The 23,004-nt window shown below is 42.2% G+C and overlaps 1 protein-coding gene across 1 annotated transcript in view; it reads left to right on the top strand.

The window, feature by feature from the left end:
• The first annotated feature begins 329 nt into the window (after nucleotides 1-329).
• pdzd2 (PDZ domain containing 2) overlaps nucleotides 330-23,004 on the top strand; it is a 66,647-nt gene continuing 43,972 nt past the window's right edge. The window contains exons 1-6 of the mRNA XM_069139351.1: nucleotides 330-653; nucleotides 9,404-9,708; nucleotides 12,805-13,283; nucleotides 16,176-16,686; nucleotides 19,774-19,919; nucleotides 20,576-20,708. Coding sequence (XP_068995452.1) covers nucleotides 9,601-9,708; nucleotides 12,805-13,283; nucleotides 16,176-16,686; nucleotides 19,774-19,919; nucleotides 20,576-20,708 — 1,377 coding nt within the window. The 5' untranslated portion in view covers nucleotides 330-653; nucleotides 9,404-9,600. The remainder of the gene's footprint in view (nucleotides 654-9,403; nucleotides 9,709-12,804; nucleotides 13,284-16,175; nucleotides 16,687-19,773; nucleotides 19,920-20,575; nucleotides 20,709-23,004) is intronic.

Consider the following 23,004-nt stretch of genomic DNA (forward strand, 5'->3'; position numbering starts at 1 on the left):
GTCTGTCTGTGTCTGTCTCTGTATTTGTCTCTGTGTCTGTATTTGTATTTGTCTCTGTGTCTCTGTGTCTGTCTCTGTGTCTATCTCTGTGTCTGTATTTTTTTTTCTGTGTCCGTATTTGTATCTGTGTCTGGGGACCCTGTGTAAACAGCAGGACATCTTGTGGGCGGTGTCGTGCCTGACAGACAGAGTGCAGGGATTAAATTGTAAACTGTAGCTCCGCCCCCTCCAGCAGAGGAGCCCGGGGACGCCGGATAGGACCTCATCAGCAGCCTGCAGCGTTTCATCCGTACCTGTGGAATAAGAGACGCGCAACGTTGAAGAGAGCGGCTTCAGACCTTTACTGCCCTCCGAGTAGTTTTCCCGCCCTGGATATCAGCCGAACAGACCTCTGAAGTCTAAAGATACTTTTTTCAAGCTGAGCGTCAATGCAGCTTTTCACTACTTTCTTCTTGAACACATTTAACGGTGGAGTCGCTTTTAGAAGTGGATGTGACTGTGTGGAGGGTGAGATAACCTCAACCAGCCTGAAACATGGAGGACTTCATTAAAACCAGCCTGAAACATGGAGGACTTCATTAAAACCAGCCTGAAACATGGAGTAGTTCTGAGGAGCTGTCGAAGAGCTCGATGCAGCCCGATGCAGCCCGAAGGTATTTTCCTCTGGCCCGAGTCTTTCCGGTAGTTCAGTGTGATTCAGAGAGTTTACTGGAGGTTACAGTGTTACTTTACTCTGAGTTTGTTAGAAATGTTTCCACAGAAGAATCATGTACGGATATTAAGTAACGTTAAAGAACAGCAGAACCACCGAGTTCTACAACTCGGTCCAAACCCGCTGCTCCGGACCGGACTTCATTCCTCAGTCTGAGTTCTGTCTGAAATGTGTTCCAGTGAATCTGCCAGCTGCTTTATAACTTTTACCAGCTGTGAACGCGTTCAGTCTTTGTATCGAACCACAACAGTGAGCTGCAGTAATTTCAAGGAAAGTAAGTAACTCCATCTATAAAAGCACAATGTACTGTTTCTCTCAGTTTCAGCTCCAGTCAGTTTCTCTGCAACTCTTCGTGCCTTTAAAAAGAGCTCCGCATGAAATAATGGGCTAGTTTCTACATGTCCAGGCTGCTCTGCTGCCTTCAGGAGCCACAGACACAGTTTCTCAGTAGCTTCTATACAACATGGTGCGCCATGAAGTAACAAGTGAAAACATTCGTTTTTAGGTGTTTCTCTATTTACAGGCTGTCTGTCAGCTCAGTGGACCAATCAGGAGCTGTAGCTGGAACAACAACACAGCATATTCAAATGTTTCAGGGTCTGCCACACAATGTCCTACCAGCTCTACCTGTGTGTGTGTGTGTGTGTGTGTGTGTGTGTGTGTGTGTGTGTGAGTGTGTGTGTGTGTGTGTGTGTGTGTGTGTGAGTGAGAGTGAGTACGTGAGTACCTGAGTGTTATAGTAGTAGGGTCGTCTGTGTACTGTAAGTTCCTCTTGTTCCCATCTGATGATCATAGAACGTTCTTTACAGCAGATCATTTCCTCTCTGTTCTTCAACTCGGCAAGAAAACTGAAGTAAGGACTTTCAGACTGAAAGCTGTAACTACAGAAGCATCACGAGGAACGTTCCCTGTTAGTTCTATTGAGGATGTTAGTTAACGTTGGTGATGGTTCTAACAGAACGTACCGATTGTGTTGAGGATGTTAGTTAACGTCGGTGATGATTCTAACAGAATGTGATGATGGTTCTGAGGATGTTAATTAACGTCGGTATACAACCTGCCTAGTCAGCACGTACAGGGATATTCTTTGAACGTTGTTTTACATCCAGAAGCAGTCAAATCTACAGAGACCCGGAGGGGTCATGGTGACATTTTTGTGAGGACTCCTGTTTTGTTTTTTTCCATTACTTGTTAGCTGTGGGTTTTATTTCTGCTCTGCACACGCAGCAGTAGCACACGCACACACGCATACGCACACACGCACACGCACACACACACACACACACACACACACACACACACACACACACACTGCACTATAAAACACTGCCAGTTAAAGAAAACCTGCTGCACAGATGATGGGACACTTTACAGGATGCATTTAAATAATTTTAAAAGTCTGATCTCTGACAGTCTTCAGCTGCTCCACCTGCCTGTGACAGGTGGAGTTGTAGCTCCACCTATTGCGGTTTGGATATGTACAACTTTTACCACTTGAAACTTTGGTGCTCCTGTGACAGAAAAATATGTGTCCCAGTGGTCAGAACCAGAGTAGAGACACAGTGACAGCTGACCCATCACAAGGCTGCAGTCACAATCACAGCTCCAGTGATAATAATCAGTGATAATAATCACAGCTGTATATATGTGTCTGTGTATGTGTGTATTTATTTATTTATATGTCACTGCACTCACACTGCTGGTCCTCCTGAATACACACACACACACACACACACACACACACACACACACACACACACACACACACACACACAGAGCTCTTGTCCTGTTTGTGTGTATTAGAAACACTACAGAGTGACTGATGTGTCCTGTTTCCAGCAGGTTGAAACTCTGCAGACAGAATCTGCCCGCTCGGCACAGTGCTCACATAAACTGCTGACAGCAGCTCTCCGCCGCCTCAAACAATAAATATGTGTAATCCCTGGCATGTTCCAGTCCCCAGCAGCCGCACAGTCTTCAGTTTCACACCCAAACAAACCGCATCCAGCTCCAAAGCATGGCCTGTTCAACAAAGTTCAACTAAAAGAAGAAAAAGAAACATGAATATTAATAGAAAGGCAGCATCAGACGTACGTAAGGTGATTTCTGTTGTCTCTCAGTTGATATGAATCGGTCTGATTTTCCATTAACAGAGAGAACTTAAGTTTTTTTTTTTTTTATTGTTCTGATGAATTACTTGAAGTGAATATAAAATGTGATCAGTGTGAAAATCAGACTTTTGAGTGGATTCACACACATCCTTCGTTCTGCTTCAGTTCTGACGTGGCCTGCTGGACATTTTACTTCCTGTTGACGATGATGTTACATTAAATTAGAGAGTAACAACTGTAATTTATTCTGAAGTTGGTGATGATGGTGTTTTACAGGGTAGGATTTTATTTTGAAGAAAAAAGGAGAAGAAACACAATCGTTCATTGATTCTTTGATTTGTTGATTTATTGGTCCATTGGTTCATTAATTCATTGATGGATCATTTTGCTGTGATTCTCTGGTCCTTTTCTGGACCACCTTATCTTGTTAGTACCTGGACAGACAGACCAATATTAATAAGAATAGTACAGAACTCACTTGCTGACAGTTCACATTTACTTTATAAATACATATTAATAACTTTTGAAATGTTCTCTCCGTTTACAACCCTGTTTCCGAATAAGTAGTGATGCTGTGTAAAATGTAACTAAAAACAGAATGCAATGATTTGCAAATCACATAAACTCATGTTTAATTGCAAATAGACCAAAGACAACATGTCAAATGTTGAAACAGAGAAATTGTATTATTTTATGTCAAATATCTCCTCATTTTGAATTTGATGGCAGCAACATGTCTCAAAAAAAAAAAAATCCTCCAGGTTAAAGAGGAGAGGGACCATCCAGCTTGTTATCAGCTCAGTTCTAAAGCCAGCATCTGTGATGGTACAGGGATGCATTAGTGCACATGGCATGAGTAGCTTGAACATCTGGAAGGAAGCATTAATGCTGAATGATATATTCAGGTTTTGGAGCAACATATGCTGCCATCCAGACAACGTCTCTTTCAGGGAAGGTCTTGTTTATTTCAGCAGAACAACGTCCAACCACATTCTGCACGTATTCCAACAGCATGGTTCTCTAGTAGAAGAGTCCGCTGATAAACTGGCCTCCTGCAGTCCAGACCTGTCAATCATTGAAAACATCTGGAGCATCAGGACATGAACAATACAACAAAGGAGACCCTGAACTGTTGAGCAGCTGAAATCCTCTATCAGGCAGGAATGGGACCACATTTCACTTTCAAAACTCCAGAAACTGGTCTCCTCAGTTCCCAAAGGTTTCCAGAGTGTTGTTAAAAGAAGAGGTGATGTAGCTCAGTGGTGAACATGATCCTGGAACAACTTTTTAGAGACGTGTTGCTGACATCAGATTCAAAATAGGTGAATATTTTTATAAAACAACACAATTTCTGATTTTCAATATTAGGCTAAACCTAACCCTGTATTTAGTCCATCTGCAATAAAATATGGGTTTATGTGATTTGCAAATCATTGCATTCTGTTTTTATTTATATTTTACACAGCGTCCCTACTTTTTTGGAGACAGGGTTGTATTATTATGACAGGTGGAGAATGTGTGCTGAAATCCTGTTAGAGTGGAGAATGGTCCAAACATGTCGGTGTCACCAGCTGTGGGTCCAGATTACAGCGGATCACATTAGTGTGCTGTCGGCCTTTATTCTGTAACAATGTCACATTTGGGATGAACTGAAATGGGCTTTTTCTAATCTTTGGCCATATGGTGCCTTGGAGAGGAGCTGGGTGGAGGGGGAGGAGAGGAGCTGGGGGGGAAGGGAGGGGAAGGGAAGGGAGGCGAGGGCAGGGGAGGAGAGGCTAGGGGAGGAGAGGCGAGGGGAGGCGAGGGGGATGTAGGTCACCCTGGAACAGAACAAAGAGGAACACTAATCGAGACTGAAGTGGAGAACAAAAGTGTGTGTGAAGGTTCCTCCTCAGTGTCGCACCTTGAGAACATCTGTGGAACATTGTCGGTGTGTTTGTCAGTAAGAAGAGGGGCGAAGACTCTGTGAGTAAGAAGAGGGGCGGAGTCTCAGGGAGTCTCACTTCATGAGTTTCACCTACTTTAAAACCTTTAACTGGTGCCGTTTCTGCAGTCCTGACGCCAGAACCACAGGTGGTGATCCAGGTGAATCATTCTTAGTTCAATCACCCGATTCTTCACGTGGTCCACAGACCGGTTAGTGCAGATTGTCTCTGCAGATTGTTTCTGCAGCTCTCTGCTGGAATTTGTTGGACCTAATTGTCTCAGATAAGAATATTGATCAAGTTAATTTAACGGTTGATTGTAAAGGGTCCTTCCTCGATCCTTAATTTGCATCCTCAGTTCACCTTCCAGAGGCCGTTCATATTTTCATATCATTTTCACAATATTTTATCAGAACCTCTGTGACAGACAGTTCTCCTTCATCTGAGCGATGACTGATCATCACACTGACTGGACAACAAGATTTTACTGTGTATTTAATGTTCCTGTTTGGTTTAATGGATTCAGTTTCCACTGAGATTGTTGTTACAGATGATCTTGTGTTAGTTTTCTTACAGGTACAAGTAGATCACAAGAGGGGAACAGTAGAAAAGAGAAGGGCTATCAAATGTCTGCATGACAACATGCTCTCAGAATATTGAACCTTTAAAACTGGAATTGATTCACTTTAATTGTTCAGAGTTTATGCTGCAGCACACAGGTAGAGGATGAGTCATTAACACTGAATGATTTGTAAAGCATTGTACTGCTGTTTCTAACAACTGATGTGTTAGAAATGAACGTTCCTCAGTGATGAGCAGAGACTGCTGTGGAGACGGTGGATGCGTCCTGCTGTAAATCCGTATCAGTGTACGTAGACTACAGGTCTTTAATGCTGTTACAGTCGAGCAGTGAGCCGGAGATTACGAGCAGAGGGGGAAGGGCTCCATTAGAAAGGATTTAAGTCGTTACTGGAAATGTCATGTTTATACCGTTGTTATTTTACTGATGTGTGTCAGTAGCTGATGAACTGACTGTTTCTGTCTGTCTGAAGATTATAATTTAAACTATGAAAGCCCTCATTTATTCTCTGAATCATTTCAGTTCACACTTCAGTTCACACTTTCATTCATACTGAGCCACAAATATACGTCTCTGCTAGCCTCATCAGCAATCCTACATTTATGAATGTAACTGTGATTTTCAGATTATCATGAGTGTCACACTCAGACGATGCTGCGCGACCTCCTCAGAGGTTCAGATACCAGCTGTCGTTGGCTGTCACTGACTCACTGACTGACTCACCCACTGACTCACAGACTGATTGACTCACCCACAGACTGACTGACTCACTGACTGACTGACTGACTGACTCACTGACTGACTCACTGACTCACACTGACTCACTCACTGACTCACTGTCACCTGATGGAGATGGCAGCTGACGGAGACCTCTTCTGTTCAGTGATGGTCATTCCACTTTGACAGAGATGCTTTCTTCGTTCTTCTCTTACATCATGTTCCCTGTCCAAACTGTGTCCATCACTGTCCTCCAATCAGTGTTAATCATTTATGAAGAGCATCCAGGTGATTGAGCCTTTCAATGCATTTCTGGTGGCTGACTTGTGGGATGTTCCTAAAATCCTTGTTTAAATTCACATTTAGACAGGGAATAATATTTCCAGTAAAAAGCATCCCTCATAGAGCCGTATGTGTCGTTGCAGTTCAGACTCTGATCTGACCTTATGATGGAGAATGACCCTTTAACAGCGTTTCTATTGTATAATGTTGTGATATGCTGGATCAACATTACGTTACTGATGCATGAACAAACTGAATTTAAAGTCCAACTGTCATCATATTTAGTCAACCCACAACCACGTTATCACATGTTGATCACCATAGTCACACACCTACCCGTGTTCTACTGAAACCTGTGGAGCTGCTAGTGGTACGTCCTGTTAAAATGCATGTGTGCAGCCATGTCCCCCTCAGTACAGTTTAGGACGGAGACAGGAGAACTGGCAGGGACACAGTCCTGAGGAATTATTTGTGTAGAGACATTTAATTGATATACAATATCCACAGAACTGTGAATTATGAACAGACAAGTTTAAAGTGCACATTCAGATGAAGGAAGGAAGATAGTTTTCCACTTCTCTTCTATGTTGGATTATTTGAAAACTCCCATGAGGACTGAAGACTGCAGACAGATCTCGACTCTGCTCCCTTCTGACGTCTAATGTGACAGCTTTTATTTTCCTCTGATTTTGAATCATTGAAGATTTGTTCACGATTATATTTTTCTTCATAAGAATTTTTTTTGGAGGATTATATTTACAATAACAATTTGATTCTGGATTATTATTTTCCATTTCCTTTAAATATCCTTCAGTGGGTTGTTGTTGTTTTTGGGACTTTCTGTATGATGAATAAAACTGTCTTCCTTTTACCCCAAGAAACTGCACATATTGGGCCTGATTCACCGAAGGTTTGTGTTTTAAAATCACATTCAAACTTCACAGCACCCACAGAAAAATGTCTAGCTGATCTACTAACAACGTGCAATGAGGATTGCGTCTTTCAAATGTGCAATTTAACGGTGTCCATTCTGCATGTTTTAATGATTTCATATGTAATATTGGGCGTTTCAACGTGATTTTGTAAAATACTGGGAGGGGAAATACAAATAGATCAATTTAGCAGCTGTAATGATATTTACTAAACCTGAAGGTAGGAGAAGTGATTGTTGTGTATTTTAGTATGACTGAAGGTATTAATCAGATAAACATCTGGAGAGACGGCTGCTCTTATTGTGAAGGAGACGCAGGAAACCAAAGAATACGTAGAGAAGATGGTTTTACACCCGTTAAACATTTATGATGTCAGAGGCAGAAATTATTCAGACAGATCATCTCCAGTGAGGACATTCTACAGTTATTGAATAAACTGAATGATGATTGACAGCCAACAGCATTCTGTAGGTATCTCTGCTGGGACATCAGTCCTGTTCTTCAGGTGTGCTGTCCCAGGTCCTGAATGTGTCGCTGTCCCAGGTCCTGAATGTGTCACTGTCCCAGGTCCTGAATGTGTCACTGTACCAGGTCCTGAATCTGTCCCCTAGGGTTCATGGGTAGCTCCATAATGTTCCTACTGAATAAAACCAAGTCAGTGGCTCATCAGAGAGATCTGCACCTGCTGTCCAGTGTTTGTTAGAGGATCTCATCCACCGTCCTCCTCTTTTATTTGAACCCATTTTATTAAGACAATTTTGTTTTGCTTTTCACCTGATATCTTTATCTTCTCTTAATTTCATCTGTTGATCTTTATGTTTTTCCCACATCGACTGAAAATCTCCAGACAGCGTTTCTTGTTATATTTTTTTGCTGTAGCTCAACAATGTGTTTATTGGCCTCCACTTGTACCTCTGATTCAATGGGATCAAATTGTTCTGATTTTCATGGGTAGAATCACTTTAATACACTCAAACACATCTTTTAAATAGAACTGTTTGCACCTGCACCCTTTCTCTTCACTGGAGTCATCTGTATGGGACATGAATCTGTCTCTTCGCCTCCTGACGGCACATGTTGCTTCATCCTCTTGATATTCTACTACACCTTTACCTCCTTCACTTATTGAAAGCTCCAGCACTTGTTCCCGCCCGTGGATCCAGTCAGGGCAGAACAGGGCGGCCCGGTTTGCCTTCAGTTCAGTGTACAGGAATAGTAGAGACAGATGGTACCACAAAGCCCAACAGTTATTTGAAGCCCAAACTCTGCATAGTCATTAAAGTGTGGTCTCCTGGTAGGCTGGCTCCAGTCTATATCTGCCCCACATATGGCTGCACTCAGCTCTGTGTGGAGACGAAGGCTCAGCCCAGATTCCTCAGCAGCACTTTATTGTGAATGAAGGACTCTGCTGCTGCAGCAGGTTTCAGACATTTAATACCGTCAGTCACTTTAACAGCATCATCTTACTGAAGATCTTTATCATCCAGGCCATCATCAGTCTGAATTTACTCAGTAGAGGAAGAAGGCTGAAAATTGATTTTGTTTGTAACATTGCTGTAAACAGTTTGAAATACATATATATGACAAATGAACATAACGGTTACCTAAAAAGTGTTCTGTGGATGGAGGGAAACGTAACACCTGTGAGAGTCAGTGAGAGAAATACGAAAATCATTTTATAATGTTGGATTAGATTAGATTCTCCACCTCAGAAATGCTGCGCGGGGGAGAAACAAGTGGTGGCACCTTATGGGTCATCAAATCTGTAATTGTGAACCATGAATTGCTTTTAGATTATCTGGTATTTGATTTATTCCACAAAGTATTTCTGTTGTTATTCATGAAAACCCAAAACAAGATTATTTGACTTCCTACATTTAGATCTTGTGCAAACGTTGCAGTTTGTTATTCTGTGTTTTCACTTTGATTGAATTATTTTGTTCAATAATGGAGAGACAAGAGTGACCCATTACAAATGTCTTCATTCTTTAACAATAACATTTGTTTTGACTTGGTCTCTGTGATTGGAAGCTTTCCCCCATTCATTGGGTCCACTGTTTTATAGATCAAATCTATATCCCAAAATGAATGGAAACATCTTTTAATTCCTCCTTTTTATTTTCATTTTTTATCTCCTACTCCAGTGTGTCATGTTGTCTGTAGGTGATGGACTGATATCCTGCCAGTAATCTGACATCGACCATCCTGGTTCATTTGGACGACTGTACAGATTCCCGGAGTCCCTCTGACAGATGGACGAGTGGCGGTCAGCCTCTGCTGGCTGCTGTTCCTCCACTAACGGCTGTTGGTGAAGGAGCACCAGCTGACCCAAGATGCCAGGATGCCCATCACTCAGGACAACGCCCTCAGCATGCTCCCCCTGCTGGAGGACTGGCACGGGGGTCCGAGCGCCCGACCAGCACAGGACGACAACCTGAGCCAGGACAAGGTGCTCTTCCACCCTCATTACCTCCTCAACCTTCATTATTACTTTCTCCACCTTGTACAGGTGAATGCAGGTGTATGCAGGTTTCTACAGGCGTATTCAATTCAATTCAATTCAATTTTATTTGTACAGTGCCAAATCACAACACAGCTTATTTCATGGCACTTAACACATTAAAGTCCTTACAGCAAGACTTTACAATATTATACAGAGAAACCAACAATTCAACAATTCCCACATAAGCTAGGAGGGAAAAAAACCCTCCTCTTTAAGGGAGAAAAACCTCCAACAAGGGAAGAAAAACTCCCTTTAACAGGAAGAAACCTCCGACAGAACCAGGATCAGAGGTGGGCGGAGCATCTGTTAACAGAACCAGGATCAGAGGTGGGCGGAGCATCTGTTAACAGAACCAGGATCAGAGGTGGGCGGCCATCTGCCTCGACCGGTTGGGGTGAGAGGAGAGCAGAGAGAGAAAAGGACAGCATAGAGATGGAAGAGAAGAACTGTTGGTGGAGACGACAAGCGCAGAGCAGAGACATGCAGCTCCATGACGGGACATCTGGAAAAGAAAGAACAGAAACTACACGAGTGAAGGAACTGAATGGAGACAACAGATAATAAGAAGAAACTATGGGAGAGAAAAAGATGGTGAGGTATGAGTCAGTTAAAGAGTAGGAGGAAAGAAAAGAAGCTCAGCATGTAACGAGGTCCTCCAGCAGCCTCGGCCTATAACAGCATAACTAAGGGTTGGTTCAGGTCTACCTGAGCCAGCCTTAACTATAGGCTTTATCAAAAAGGAACGTTTTGAGTCTAATCTTAAAGCTAGAGAGGGTTTCTGCCCCTCCAACACAAACTGGGACCTGGTTCCACAGGGGAGGAGCCTGAAAACTGAAGCTCCGCCTCCCATTCTACTTCTGGAAACTCTAGGAACCACAAGTAGACCAGCGTACTGAGAGAGAAGTGCTCTGCTGGGATTATATGGTTCTATAAGATCTCTAAGATATGATGGAGCCTGGTCATGTAGGGCTTTGTAAGTCATCAAGAGAATTTTAAATTCTATTCTTGATTTAACAGGAAGCCAGTGAAGAGAAGCTAAAACTGGAGAAATATGATCTCTCTTGATAAATCCCGTCAGTACTCTTGCTGCAGCATTTTGGATCAGCTGCAGGTTTTTAATGAGTAATTTGGACATCCTAACAACAAGGAATTACAATAATCTAGTCTAGAAGTAACAAACGCAGGAATGAGTTTTTCTGCATCACACTGAGGAAGGATTTTCCTGATTTTATTAATATTACGTCAATGAAAGAAGGCAGTTCTGTAGATCTGCTTTATATGGTGTCTAAAGGACAAATCCTCATCAAAGATGACTCCAAGGTTCCTCCCAGTTTTGCTGGAGGCCAAGACAACGTCATCTAGAGTAACTAAGTGATTACAGAAAGAGTTTCTGAGGTGTTTAGGACCAAGTACAAGAACTTCTGTTTTGTCTGAATTTAGAAGCAGGAAGTTCTTGGTCATCCAGGCCTTTATGTCTTTTAGACAGGCTTCAAGTTTTACTAACTGATTAGTTTCATCTGGTTTTATAGAAAGATATAGCTGAGTGTCATCTGCATAACAATGGAAGTTGATGCAGTGCTTCCTGATGACATCTCCTAATGGAAGCATGTACAAAGTAAAAAGTATTGGGCCTAACACTGAGCCTTGTGGAACTCCATAACTAACTCTTGTTTGTCTGGAAGACTCATTGTTGACATGGACAAACTGGAATCTATCTGATAAGTAGGATTTGAACCAGTCTAATGCAGTTCCTTTAATCCTCGTAACGTCTTCTAATCTCTGTAATAAGTCTATGCAGATGTCTACAGGTGTATGCAGGTTTCTACAGGTGTATGCAGGTTTCTACAGGTGTCTGCAGGTATCTACAGGTGTATGCAGGTTTCTACAGGTATATGCAGGTATATGCAGGTGTCTACAGGTGTCTGTAGGTGTCTACAGGTGCATACAGGTGTCTACAGGTGTAAGCAGGTGGCTACAGGTGTCTACAGGTGCATACAGGTGTTTACAGGTGTCTGCAGGTGTTTACAGGTGTCTACAGGTGTATGCAGGTGTGTACAGGTGTCTGCAGTTTTCGTCAGGTGTGTGCATGTTTCTTCAGGTGTGTGCAGGTGTCCACAGGTGTAAGCAGGTGTCTACAGGTGTAAGCAGGTGTCTACAGGTGTGAGCAGGTATTTACAGGCGTCTGCAGGTGTCTACAAGTGTCTACAGGTGTCTGCAGGTGTCTACAGATATTTACAGGCATCTGCAGGTGTCTGCAGGTGTCTACAGGTGGTTACAGTTGTCTGCAGGTATCTTCAGGTGTTTGCAGTTGTCTACAGGTGTTTGCAGGTGTCTACAGGTGTCTGCAGGTGTCTACAGGTGTCTGCAGGTGTCTTCAGGTGTTTGCAGTTGTCTGCAGGTGTATGCAGGTGTCTGCAGGTGTAATCAGGTGTCTACAGGTATTTACAGGCGTCTGCAGGTTTTTACAGGTGTATGCAGGTTTCTGCAGGTGTCTACAGGTGTCTGCAGGTTCCTACAGCTGTATGGAGGTATATGCAGGTGTCTAAAGATATTTACAGGTGTTTGCAGGTGTATGTAGGTGTCTACAGGTTTTTACAGGTGTCTGCAGGTTTCTACAGGTGTATGCAGGTGTCTGCAGTTGTCTGCAGGTGTCTACACGTGTTTACAGGTGTCTACAGGTGAATGCAGGTATCAGCAGGTGTCTGCAGGTGTCTGTAGGTTTCTGCAGGTGTCTACAGTTGTGTTCCCTTTTGTTTACTGGAGATTCAAGATGCACAGCCATATCAAGTTTTGGACCATCAGAAATTCTTTCATACAGCTTTTTTTTATGTTTCGTAGGTCAATTTAACAGAAAACAGAAAAATGCTGATCAACTTCAAAATGAGCATCTTTTTTATATTTTAAATTTGATACATTTTCATGTATTACAATCTTGTAGACAGCAGCTGTTTGAAAACACAACTACGATGTGTTCCCGGACACTATAACTCGTGATCGTGCAGCTGCTCTGATTGGTCACTCGTCTTCTTCTTTTTCCTGCAGAATGTGAATCAGGACTCCTCCCAGAACGGGGAGGCAGACAGCGTGTGCAGCAGCAGCAGCATTAGCAGTGTTCATGTGGAGGTCTTATCTCTATGTCTGGCTGCCATTCAGAAGTTGGTGGAATACATTAAGTTCAACTTCATGGAGGGAGACCCGGCTCCATCAGCCAGCCCATCCTCCTGTAGAGAGGGGGTAGATGTGGAGGTTCATGCTGTGTCCTTCAGTAAAGAGGATGGCGATGCTGCTGAATTTGGCCTCAGCTTCGGCAACATCCCTATTTTTGGGGATCCTGATAGAAGAAAGAAGGGTGGCCCGAGGAGGAGGAGGGACCAGGGCCCCATCATGGATGTGGGTTGTATCTGGGTCACAGAGGTGAGGAAGAGGAGCCCAGCAGCCCGCTGCATGGGAATCAAGCTGAGAGACGAACTGCTGTCAGTGAACGGGCAGCTGATGGTGGGGGTGGATGTCAGTGGAGCCAGGTGAGATCAATAGCATGTTATATTTACCTTCAAAGTGGATGCAGAGACATGAAGAGCTCAACAGTAAAAAGTACTTCACATTCTTCAGTAAAAGATGGTTTAATGCGGACATGATTACTCTTGACTTATTATTACGACTGACTGTTACAGTATTTAGAGAACAGCGTGTAATGTTCAAGGAATCAAGTTGTAGAGCTGCAGACTACTCACCTGTCAGCAGGAACAATGGAAATGAAAAGTGCAAGCAGTGATAAGCGGGCCCTCGCACGGGGCGGTTCGGGGCAAAACTTCAGGTCGGTGCGCAAAGTCTGTTGGAGGAGTTAGTTAAAATACAACAGTTGCGATTTGCCAAAAATGGTGACTAAATTCAAAATAGTGGACTTCCTGTTTAGTTGAGGTCATGCTGCCAGGATAATTTTTTGTACATCAAATTTTGGTGCATGTGGTGAAACCAGGTGCCGGGGCTGCAATTTAGGGGACGCTAGCGAGCTGTTTGGCCATGCCCACTCGCAAAACACGTCAGATGTATCGTCTCACCATGCCGGATGTATGTGTCATGTTTCATGAGGTTTCAAGCATCCTTTGACCTTAAACATCAACTTCCTGTGTCACAGCTAAACATCAGACTTTGCCGCATCGCCATGGCAACGCCCTTTGACCAAGTCGAACGAAATTCTCAATATATCATCAAACACACGTTTAGGCTATTCTGACCCAACTTTAGGTTCATGTGATCAACCAGCTTGACGTAGCATGTGAAAGTATGAAAAGTGTAATTTCCAGTTGCTACCAGGGGGCGCTATGACTATGAGTAAATATGACCACACAGGTGTCTTCAGGGCAGGGCTGTTATCATACCTGTAACATTTGGAGAAGGTCGGTCCATGTACATAAGATTTACAGCAATTTGTAGTTTCATGGTGAGACGCTCAACATGGCTGCCATGCCACATGCACACCCATCGACGAAAACAAATTCTTTTGATAGCTTTTAATCCCAAACATGTTAAGAGTGAACTGACTCAATTTCAAGTCGGTCTGACAAAATCTGTAGGAGGAGTTCGTTAAAGTACAACATGTGTGAATCGGCAAAAATGGCGACTAAATTCGAAATGGCGGACTTCCTGTTAAGTTGACGTAATGGTGCATTTGTACATCTAGGTGTGATACACATGTCCACCGATTTTCGTGCATGTACGTAAATGTAGCTGCCAGGGTATCTGTGTGTGGTTAGTGAGCCGTTTGGCCACGCCCACTCACGACCACATTGAAATACGAAATTTTTTGCCAGGAGAGACATGTGTACCAACTTTCATGAGTTTTTGAATAAGATAAAGCCTCCAAAAAGGCAATTCACTAATTTACATCAGACTGACTTCTGTTCTATGAATGTGGTGATGGTGTGTGTTCAGTATGCTGGCTGATCTCATGCTCAGTCATAAGGTCAGTGGGAAAGTTGTTCCACAAAGAGGTTTCTATTGCAGTTAGTTTTCAGAATGAAAACAAACATGTTAAATGATTCTTGTACAAATCTAATTTCTGGAAACCTGAAGGGAGCTCAAGCTTTTACCCTGACATCTGCTGTTCACAGGGTTCACACACCTCTATCTTGAAGGTCAACACAGACCAAGTGACCAGACCGAAGGACACATTGATGGGAAATACAGCAGGCTGAATTAAAGCAGAATTACCCTTTAAAAAAATTCACTCGAAATGGCTTTGAGCAGACGGTCATCAGACCACTGAGTCAAATTAACAACATTAACATTTGTGAGCAACATCTCACCACACCGTGGAACTATTTTATTCATTATTATCAACACAAATCACAGATTTTATTTGTCCAAGAACTACAAACAGGTCAGTGTCGTTTATTGTCAGACTTTTCTAAACGTCTTTTACATTTCTCAGTAGCTTGACATCAGTCACTACACAACGCGCTCACTGTTGTTCACAATGAAAAAAGACGTTTTTAGAAGCAGTTGGAAAAGCTATAAACCCAACAACTATTCACTAACAACTTTCTGATTTGACATACTAAATGTAAACCTGTGCAGATGACGTCCAGCCACAGTGTGAGGAGGTACAGACCCACGGCTGGAAGGCCTGTAGTTTTCCTTATGATGATTGATTGATTGATTGATAGATAGATAGATAGATAGATAGATAGATAGATAGATAGATAGTTAGTTAGTTAGTTAGTTAGTTAGTTAGTTAGTTAGTTAGTTATCCCACAAGGGGAATATTTTTCACTACAGCAGCATTTATAGGTACAGGAAAGAAATAAAACAACAGTAAAATATAAAAATGCACAGTATATACAATAAAATAGAATAAATTAAATTAAAACTAACTAAACAATAGTGCAAAGATTTAAACAAACAAGAAAACAGACGACCAACGGTGTTATTGTTGTGTGATGGATTTTGCCAGAGGTGAGTTATTATACCGTCTTATTGCAGTGGACAGGAATGATCTCCTGTATCTGGAATGATCTCCTGTGTCGGGAATGATCTCCTGTATCTGGAATGATCTCCTGTGTCGGGAATGATCTCCTGTGTCGGGAATGATCTCCTGGATCAGGAATGATCTCCTGGATCTGGAATGATCTCCTGGATCTGTCCTTGTGACAGCAGCTGGAGGAGTCTTTTGGAGAACGTCCTCCTCTGTCCCTGCAGCAGGTGGAGAGGGTGGTCAGGATTATCCAATATGGATAATAGTTTGTTCAGCGTCCTCCTCTCCACCTCCTTTTCCAGACTGTCCAGTTTGTAGCCGATGATGGAGCCGGCCTTCTTAACCAGTTTGTTAAGTCTGTTGGTGTCTCCGGCTCCAATGCTGCTCCCCCGTTTCAACCTTTATATAATCACAGCATCTTTTCAATGCTTTCTTACAGTTACTTGGCTGACCAGTGCTGGAATGGAGGCTGCATCTATCTGATCCTGCTGCGGCGAGTAAAGAGAAAGGCTCCTCCCCCTCCCCATGACGCCACTGACAGCGTCAGTACCTGTGTCAGCAGTGACAGCTGCGAAGTCCGGAAACAGAGCACATCTGCCGCCGAGTCCTCCGACCGCCCGGCAAACTGCAAACGCACTCGAAAGTTTGGCGTCATATCGCGTTCGTCCTTTAACCAAGACAACAGAGACAGCGTGGACTCAGACGTCCAGAGCGGTCACAACGGACACAGCTCTCCTCCCACGGATGCAGACGTCAGTCCTTCAAGAGGTGAACCGGGTTGCATTCTCTCCACACATACACCTGCAGAGGGAAGCCCAGACACCTTTCCACAAGGGAGAACTGTTCCCCAGCGTCTGACCAGTGGAGCAGCTGCCACGCTGCCGGCGAGATGTCACAGTCAACTGTTGGAGAGCAACAAGAATTCTTTCAGCAGCGACTCTGCAGGCCAGGTGAGACACTGATGTTCAATGTAATGACTGTAGTTCATACTGCAGGCCAGGTGAGACAAACTACTGACACTCATGGCTTTGATTTAATGAATTTAGTTCATACTACTCACTCACAACCTCAGCTTTATCTGGAAAGCATGCAGTGTAATCAATCACTTTTATTTTTATTGCCATCTTTAATAACTAAACTGTAGGACCACAAAACTTTTAAGCATCTGTGAAAAATGTCTCCTTTTAAATCCGGTCTGTTTCCTGAACTGTTACACACACAGCAGGTTAAATAACCTCAAATAAAGACACGTATTCAGTCTTCAGGATAAATTACAGTCTATGATTCTAATAAAGTGAAATCTTGATGTCACACTAATTTAACACGTACAATCATATTGTCTTCAGTCACATGCCTTCACGGGTTTATTTCAAATTTACCTCCATCACTGTCAACATTTCACCAGAAAGGAGCATGATTCCATTTAGATCTGCAAGAAGATTTTTTTAATTTAAAAAAAAAGACAAATAATTAAATTATAATAATAGTGATAATTAATAAATTAATAATTATAAACAAATTAGGCGATGACTCAAACCATTAGTGCTCAAGGTGAAAAGGTAGTTTATAACCCCCCCGTCAGTTTAGTTATGTTTATAACAACACGAGATCCAGTTGCAACAGTGACGGAGTTATTCAAAGCTGATTTCAACTATAAATAAACAATGAATTCACCTTAAAGTTGGGTAGAAATAAGACATATCAATAAAAACGACATCAAACAGTTTGAACACAACTAAAAAAATGGACAAAAGTTCACATAAACATGAATAAATATTATTCCGTAAGTGAGATCTTAGAAAATGTTGCTGTGGACTAATGTGTACGGATTCAGGACGGAGCTTCAGTGAGCAGAACATTTCATTCATTATACAGTAACCCAACAACACAAGATGGATCATACACACAATATCTACATGAACTCCACCTCAACTACCTCAACTCTTTCAGTGCAGTTTGTCCAAATAGAGATGTTGTTTTTATTATTATTTGTATGTTCTGAGTCTCTTTTTCTATGTTGTATTGAGAACACTGACTTTCAGCCCGGCTGATCATCGGAGTCGATATTTAGCATTTTTATGATTATCGGTATCTGTATTTTTTTAATTCATTCGCCAATAAAATAAATTAAGTTTAAAAAAAAAAAAGCGCAACTTTGTCTGTGATACTGCCGTCCCAGTCTGCAGTTACCACTTTATAGTGGAGAGCAATGGCCCGCCCACAGCTGTATCTGATTGGTCACACCTCACGCACGCCATAGCAACAGCAAGACTATTTATCCTCTCACTGACTCCGCCTCCATCACAGCATATAAACTATAGTAGTTCCATGTCGGATTGTTAGTGAAGGAGTCGGAGGAATAAGTGAACATCAGACACACGGAGCAGCAGACAGACGGACAGGAAGAGAAGACACCGCTAACTGCTAAACTAAAGTAGCTAACAGATGTGAACAGCTTGTAAACAGCTGATCAAAGAAAACTGAGAACAACTAGTGTGTTTAAATGTTCAGCAGGTAATTAACCGGTAATAAACCGGAGACAGCACGTCAGTGAGCATCTCAGAGATACGTATATTTTTTATTGAATATAGATTATTTGTTTAATATATAATATTTCATTCACATGTTTAGCAGCTGTATATTCTCAAACAGAAGGAACCCTGTGTCTGTATTTTATTTCGATATGTATTATATTATCGAAGGTCTCGCATCTTGTTGGTTAGTTGAACAACAACGTGCACTTCTTTTGTTTCTGTGATGTCGTGTTCATCGGACGACGTGACGGGAAAACAAACATCTCACAACATTATTTAAGGTGGAAGCTAACGTCTCCCCAAAAAACCTAAAGATTAGATGACAACATTAAAATTAGACCTGCTGCTGAGAGCCAACTGCAGTTTTTAAGATTAAGGTGACAAATTCTCTTTTCATTCAACTTAAGGGAATTTGAAGTAAGTTTTGTGTTCAAGTTTGTTATTCCAAATTTTCACACAAAGATTTTCATTTTTACTGCACATGTTTATCGGTCTCCTTGGTTACAAATAATCGGTATCGTCCATCCATCCATGAACTATAGCTGCTTCATCCTGGATGGTGTCACTCGGTCCTGAAAGAACCACATCAGTCGAGCAGTAAGTTGAACAATCAGTCTGTTCTCCTGCTTCATAAGAACAATAACTCAATAACTGATGTTTGAGGTGTCATTTCAAGGTTTTATACACGTCTTTCAGAAAGTGGGTGTTTGTGTTGCAGCCCTGCATCGGGCTCCTGATCACATCAGCAGTAAGACGGAGTGACTCCACCTGAGATCCATGTATCCAAGAAGAAACGTATTTGTTCTTTATTGAACAACAAACATGTGACCGCCTTCTGTTATCCACACAGATCAGCTATAAATATGATTCATAATTCTGCTGATGTTCATGCAGTGTTATGACATGCAACACATGCATCCACTCAGTGGAACAGATGATAACACCATTTGAATCAAACAGTCTGTTTCAGTAGAGACGCTGGAGAACTTTTCATAAAACCAACACCGGTCATATCACTGTGTTGTGGGGAGGAAATGGAGCAGCCAGGTGTTCAGAGGTGGACAGATGAGGGGATGAACAGGAGGAACACCTGGACAGTTGAATGAGAGCGAGTGATGGACAGAGGTTTAAAATGTGGGTTAGACTCAGACCAACAGCTGGTATTTCATTAGCGGCTCTGAAGAGGAAGAGATGCTGACGTGTCGTCTGGACGACCGGAGAAGCCACCAGGCTGATAAACATGTGAACTGGGAGGTCCTGTTTTAATTTCACTAGAACCAGCTCAAAATGTAGGTCAAATGGATGCTGTGGGTGTCTCCAGTCTCACATAGTTTCTAGTGACCATTTTAATGTTATTACTGATGAACTTGAAAGAGTCCATGTGACGTTCAAGGCCAGCTGAGTGCTGGTGAATTAATGTTATAAAAGATCATAGAAGGATTCGACTGACACCACGTTTGTACATTGTAACATGTTATGAGTGATTCAATTTTTCTTTCATAGCCCAGAGAGGGCAGCCACATCTGGAAGATGCACATGGTGAAGGGTCAGGAGGGCCTGGGCATCCAGATCACAGGGGGGCGTGGCTCCAAGCGCTCTCCTCACGGCATCATCATAGCTCATATAGAGGAGGGCGGGGCCATTCACAGGTACAGGTGTTTCAGCATGTTCCAGTAGATCTGTGTAGTACCTACCTACCTAACCTAACCTAAATGAGAGCATCTTCTACATTAATATGTGGGTCCGGTGAATTATTAAGTGTTATAAGGATCTGATCTTTTTTAATTTTTCAAATGTGATATCAAAATATTAATTACAGAACATCAGTACTGTGTTTTTATAAATTCCCTGAGTTGTATCTGCACACCTGCAGTTATTACAACAGACCCAACACACACCAGCCAGACAGAAATATGAATAATACTATTAATAATTAATAATACTATAACCAGCTATTGACATTAATGTGTTCTCAGTCTACTGTTTTATTCTATTATAACACTGAAAACTGGGCTGGTTCCTGTTTTATTGTTAATAATTTTATGATCCTGATTATTTTTTTTCCTTCAGCTTCTTGTTTATTAGTTTGTCTGTTTTTTGGACAGAAGTTATCTCAACATGTGTTTTACATATTATCGTCATTTTGTGGTGTTTATGGAATAATGTTTATTACTTTAGGTACAACAGATATCACGGAGTGTGTTTGGATTCTGATCAGGACCAGATTTATCGTCTCTGAATGTTGGTGCTGATTGTGGTTCATCGTGGTTCATACAGTCAGTGTTTGTGTCAAAATGTGTTTCAGGGACGGACGTCTTCATGCTGGTGATGAACTGCTGATGATTAACGGTCGGTCTCTGGTGGGTCTCACTCATCAGGAGGCTGTCGGAGTCCTTCGGTCCACGACCGGACTGGTCCAACTGGTGGTGGCCAGCAGGGTGAGACACACTAATACACACTTATACACACAATAACACACACACATCTTGTCTTACAGTGACATGAGTTCCCACCTGCGTTGTGTTGTAGTTGTGCGTCTAATAGTTTAACTTGTGCAGCAGTTGTGTGGGTGTGTGCGATAAAGTTGTGTGTTTTATGTCTTGTTGGTGTCTATTGAAAGAAGAGTATTCAAACAGAAGCTGCAGCCCATTAATTAGCCACAGCCCAAAGGATGGGGGAGCGTTACCCACCAAGAAATCAGGGTTTCAATCTGGACGTGTCTGTGCGACTGACAAGACTTCAAATTAATGAAAGATTTCTTCAGCTTTGTGAAAAATTATAAAAGGAATTAGAAGATTAGATTGTGGTGTGAAATCTGCAGCCAAATCCAGACAAAAGTGCAGTTTGAGACTTCAGATGATTCTGTGTGAATGTCAGGAAGGGTCACGATTTCCCGTCAATAAAGTTACTCAGTAGAAGAAACCAACCCTCATGTGTCAGTCTGATCATTGTTGATCGCAGGCGCAGCGTGGGTGGTGTTAAATATGTAGAACATACCGTGTCTGTGGGATTTAGGATGTCCGAAGCCATGAAAACAGCCCTCGGCCGGCCAGTCTGAGCTGATGGCGGCACAAAGTACAACTCTGACACAGAAACTACGTTCAATTCAATTTTATTTATATAGCGCCAAATCACAACACAGGTTATTTCATGGCACTTAACACATTAAGGTCTTTACAGGAAGACTTTATAATATACAGAGAAACCAACAATTCAACAATTCCCACATAAGCTAGGAGGGAAAAAAAACTCCTCTTTAAGGGAGAAAAACCTCCAACAGAAGGAAGAAAAACTCCCTTTAACAGGAAGAAACCTTCAGAACCAGGATCAGAGGTGGGCGGAGCATCTGTCTCAACCGGTTGGGGTGAGAGGAGAGAAGAGAGAGAAAAGGACAGCATAGAGATAGAAGAGAAGAACTGTTGGTGGAGACGACAAGCGCAGAGCAGAGACATGCAGCTCCATGACGGGACATCTGGAAAAGAAAGAACAGAAACTACACGAGTGAAGGAACTGAATGGAGACAACAGATAATAAGAAGAAACTATGGGAGAGAAAAAGATGGTGAGGTATGAGTCAGTTAAAGAGTAGGAGGAAAGAAAAGAAGATCAGCATGTAACGAGGTCCTCCAGCAGCTTCAGCCTGTAACAGCATAACTAAGGGTTGTTCAGGTCTACCTGAGCCAGCCCTAACTATAGGCTTTATCAAGAAGGAACGTTTTGAGTCTAATCTTAAAGCTAGAGAGGGTTTCTGCCCCTCCAACACAAACTGGGAGCTGGTTCCACAGGGGAGGAGCCTGAAAACTGAAGCTCCGCCTCCCATTCTACTTCTGGAAACTCTAGGAACCACAAGTAGACCAGCGTACTGAGAGAGAAGTGCTCTGCTGGGATTATATGGTTCTATAAGATCTCTAAGATATGATGGAGCCTGGTCATGTAGAGCTTTGTAAGTCATCAAGATCATTTTAAATTCTATTCCTGATTTCACAGGAAGCCAGTGAAGAGAAGCTAAAACTGGAAAAATATGATCTCTCTTGATAAATCCCGTCAGTACTCTTGCTGCAGAATTTTGGATCAGCTGCAGGTTTTTAATGAGTAGTTTAGACATCCTAACAACAAGGAATTACAATAATCTAGTCTAGAAGTAACAAACGCAGGAATGAGTTTTTCTGCATCATGCTGAGGAAGGATTTTCCTGATTTTATTAATATTACGTAGATGAAAGAAGGCAGTTCTGGAGATTTGCTTTATATGGTGTCTAAAGGACAAATCCTCATCAAAGATGACTCCAAGGTTCCTCCCAGTTTTGCTGGAGGCCAAGACAACGTCATCTAGAGTAACTAAGTGATTACAGAAAGAGTTTCTGAGGTGTTTAGGACCAAGTACAAGAACTTCTGTTTTGTCTGAATTTAGAAGCAGGAAGTTTCTGGTCATCCAGGCCTTTATGTCTTTTAGACAGGCTTCAAGTTTTACTAACTGAATAGTTTCATCTGGTTTTATAGAAAGATATAGCTGAGTGTCATCTGCATAACAATGGAAGTTGATGCAGTGCTTCCTGATGACATCTCCTAATGGAAGCATGTACAAAGTAAAACGTATTGGGCCTAACACTGAGCCTTGTGGAACTCCATAACTAACTCTTGTTTGTCTGGAAGACTCATTGTTGACATGGACAAACTGGAATCTATCTGATAAGTAGGATTTGAACCAGTCTAATGCAGTTCCTTTAATCCTCGTA

Source organism: Embiotoca jacksoni, unplaced genomic scaffold (assembly GCF_022577435.1).
Source record: "Embiotoca jacksoni isolate LCO1_2020_lvr unplaced genomic scaffold, fEmbJac1.0.p SCAF_81, whole genome shotgun sequence".
Taxonomy (NCBI): Eukaryota; Metazoa; Chordata; class Actinopteri; family Embiotocidae; genus Embiotoca; species Embiotoca jacksoni.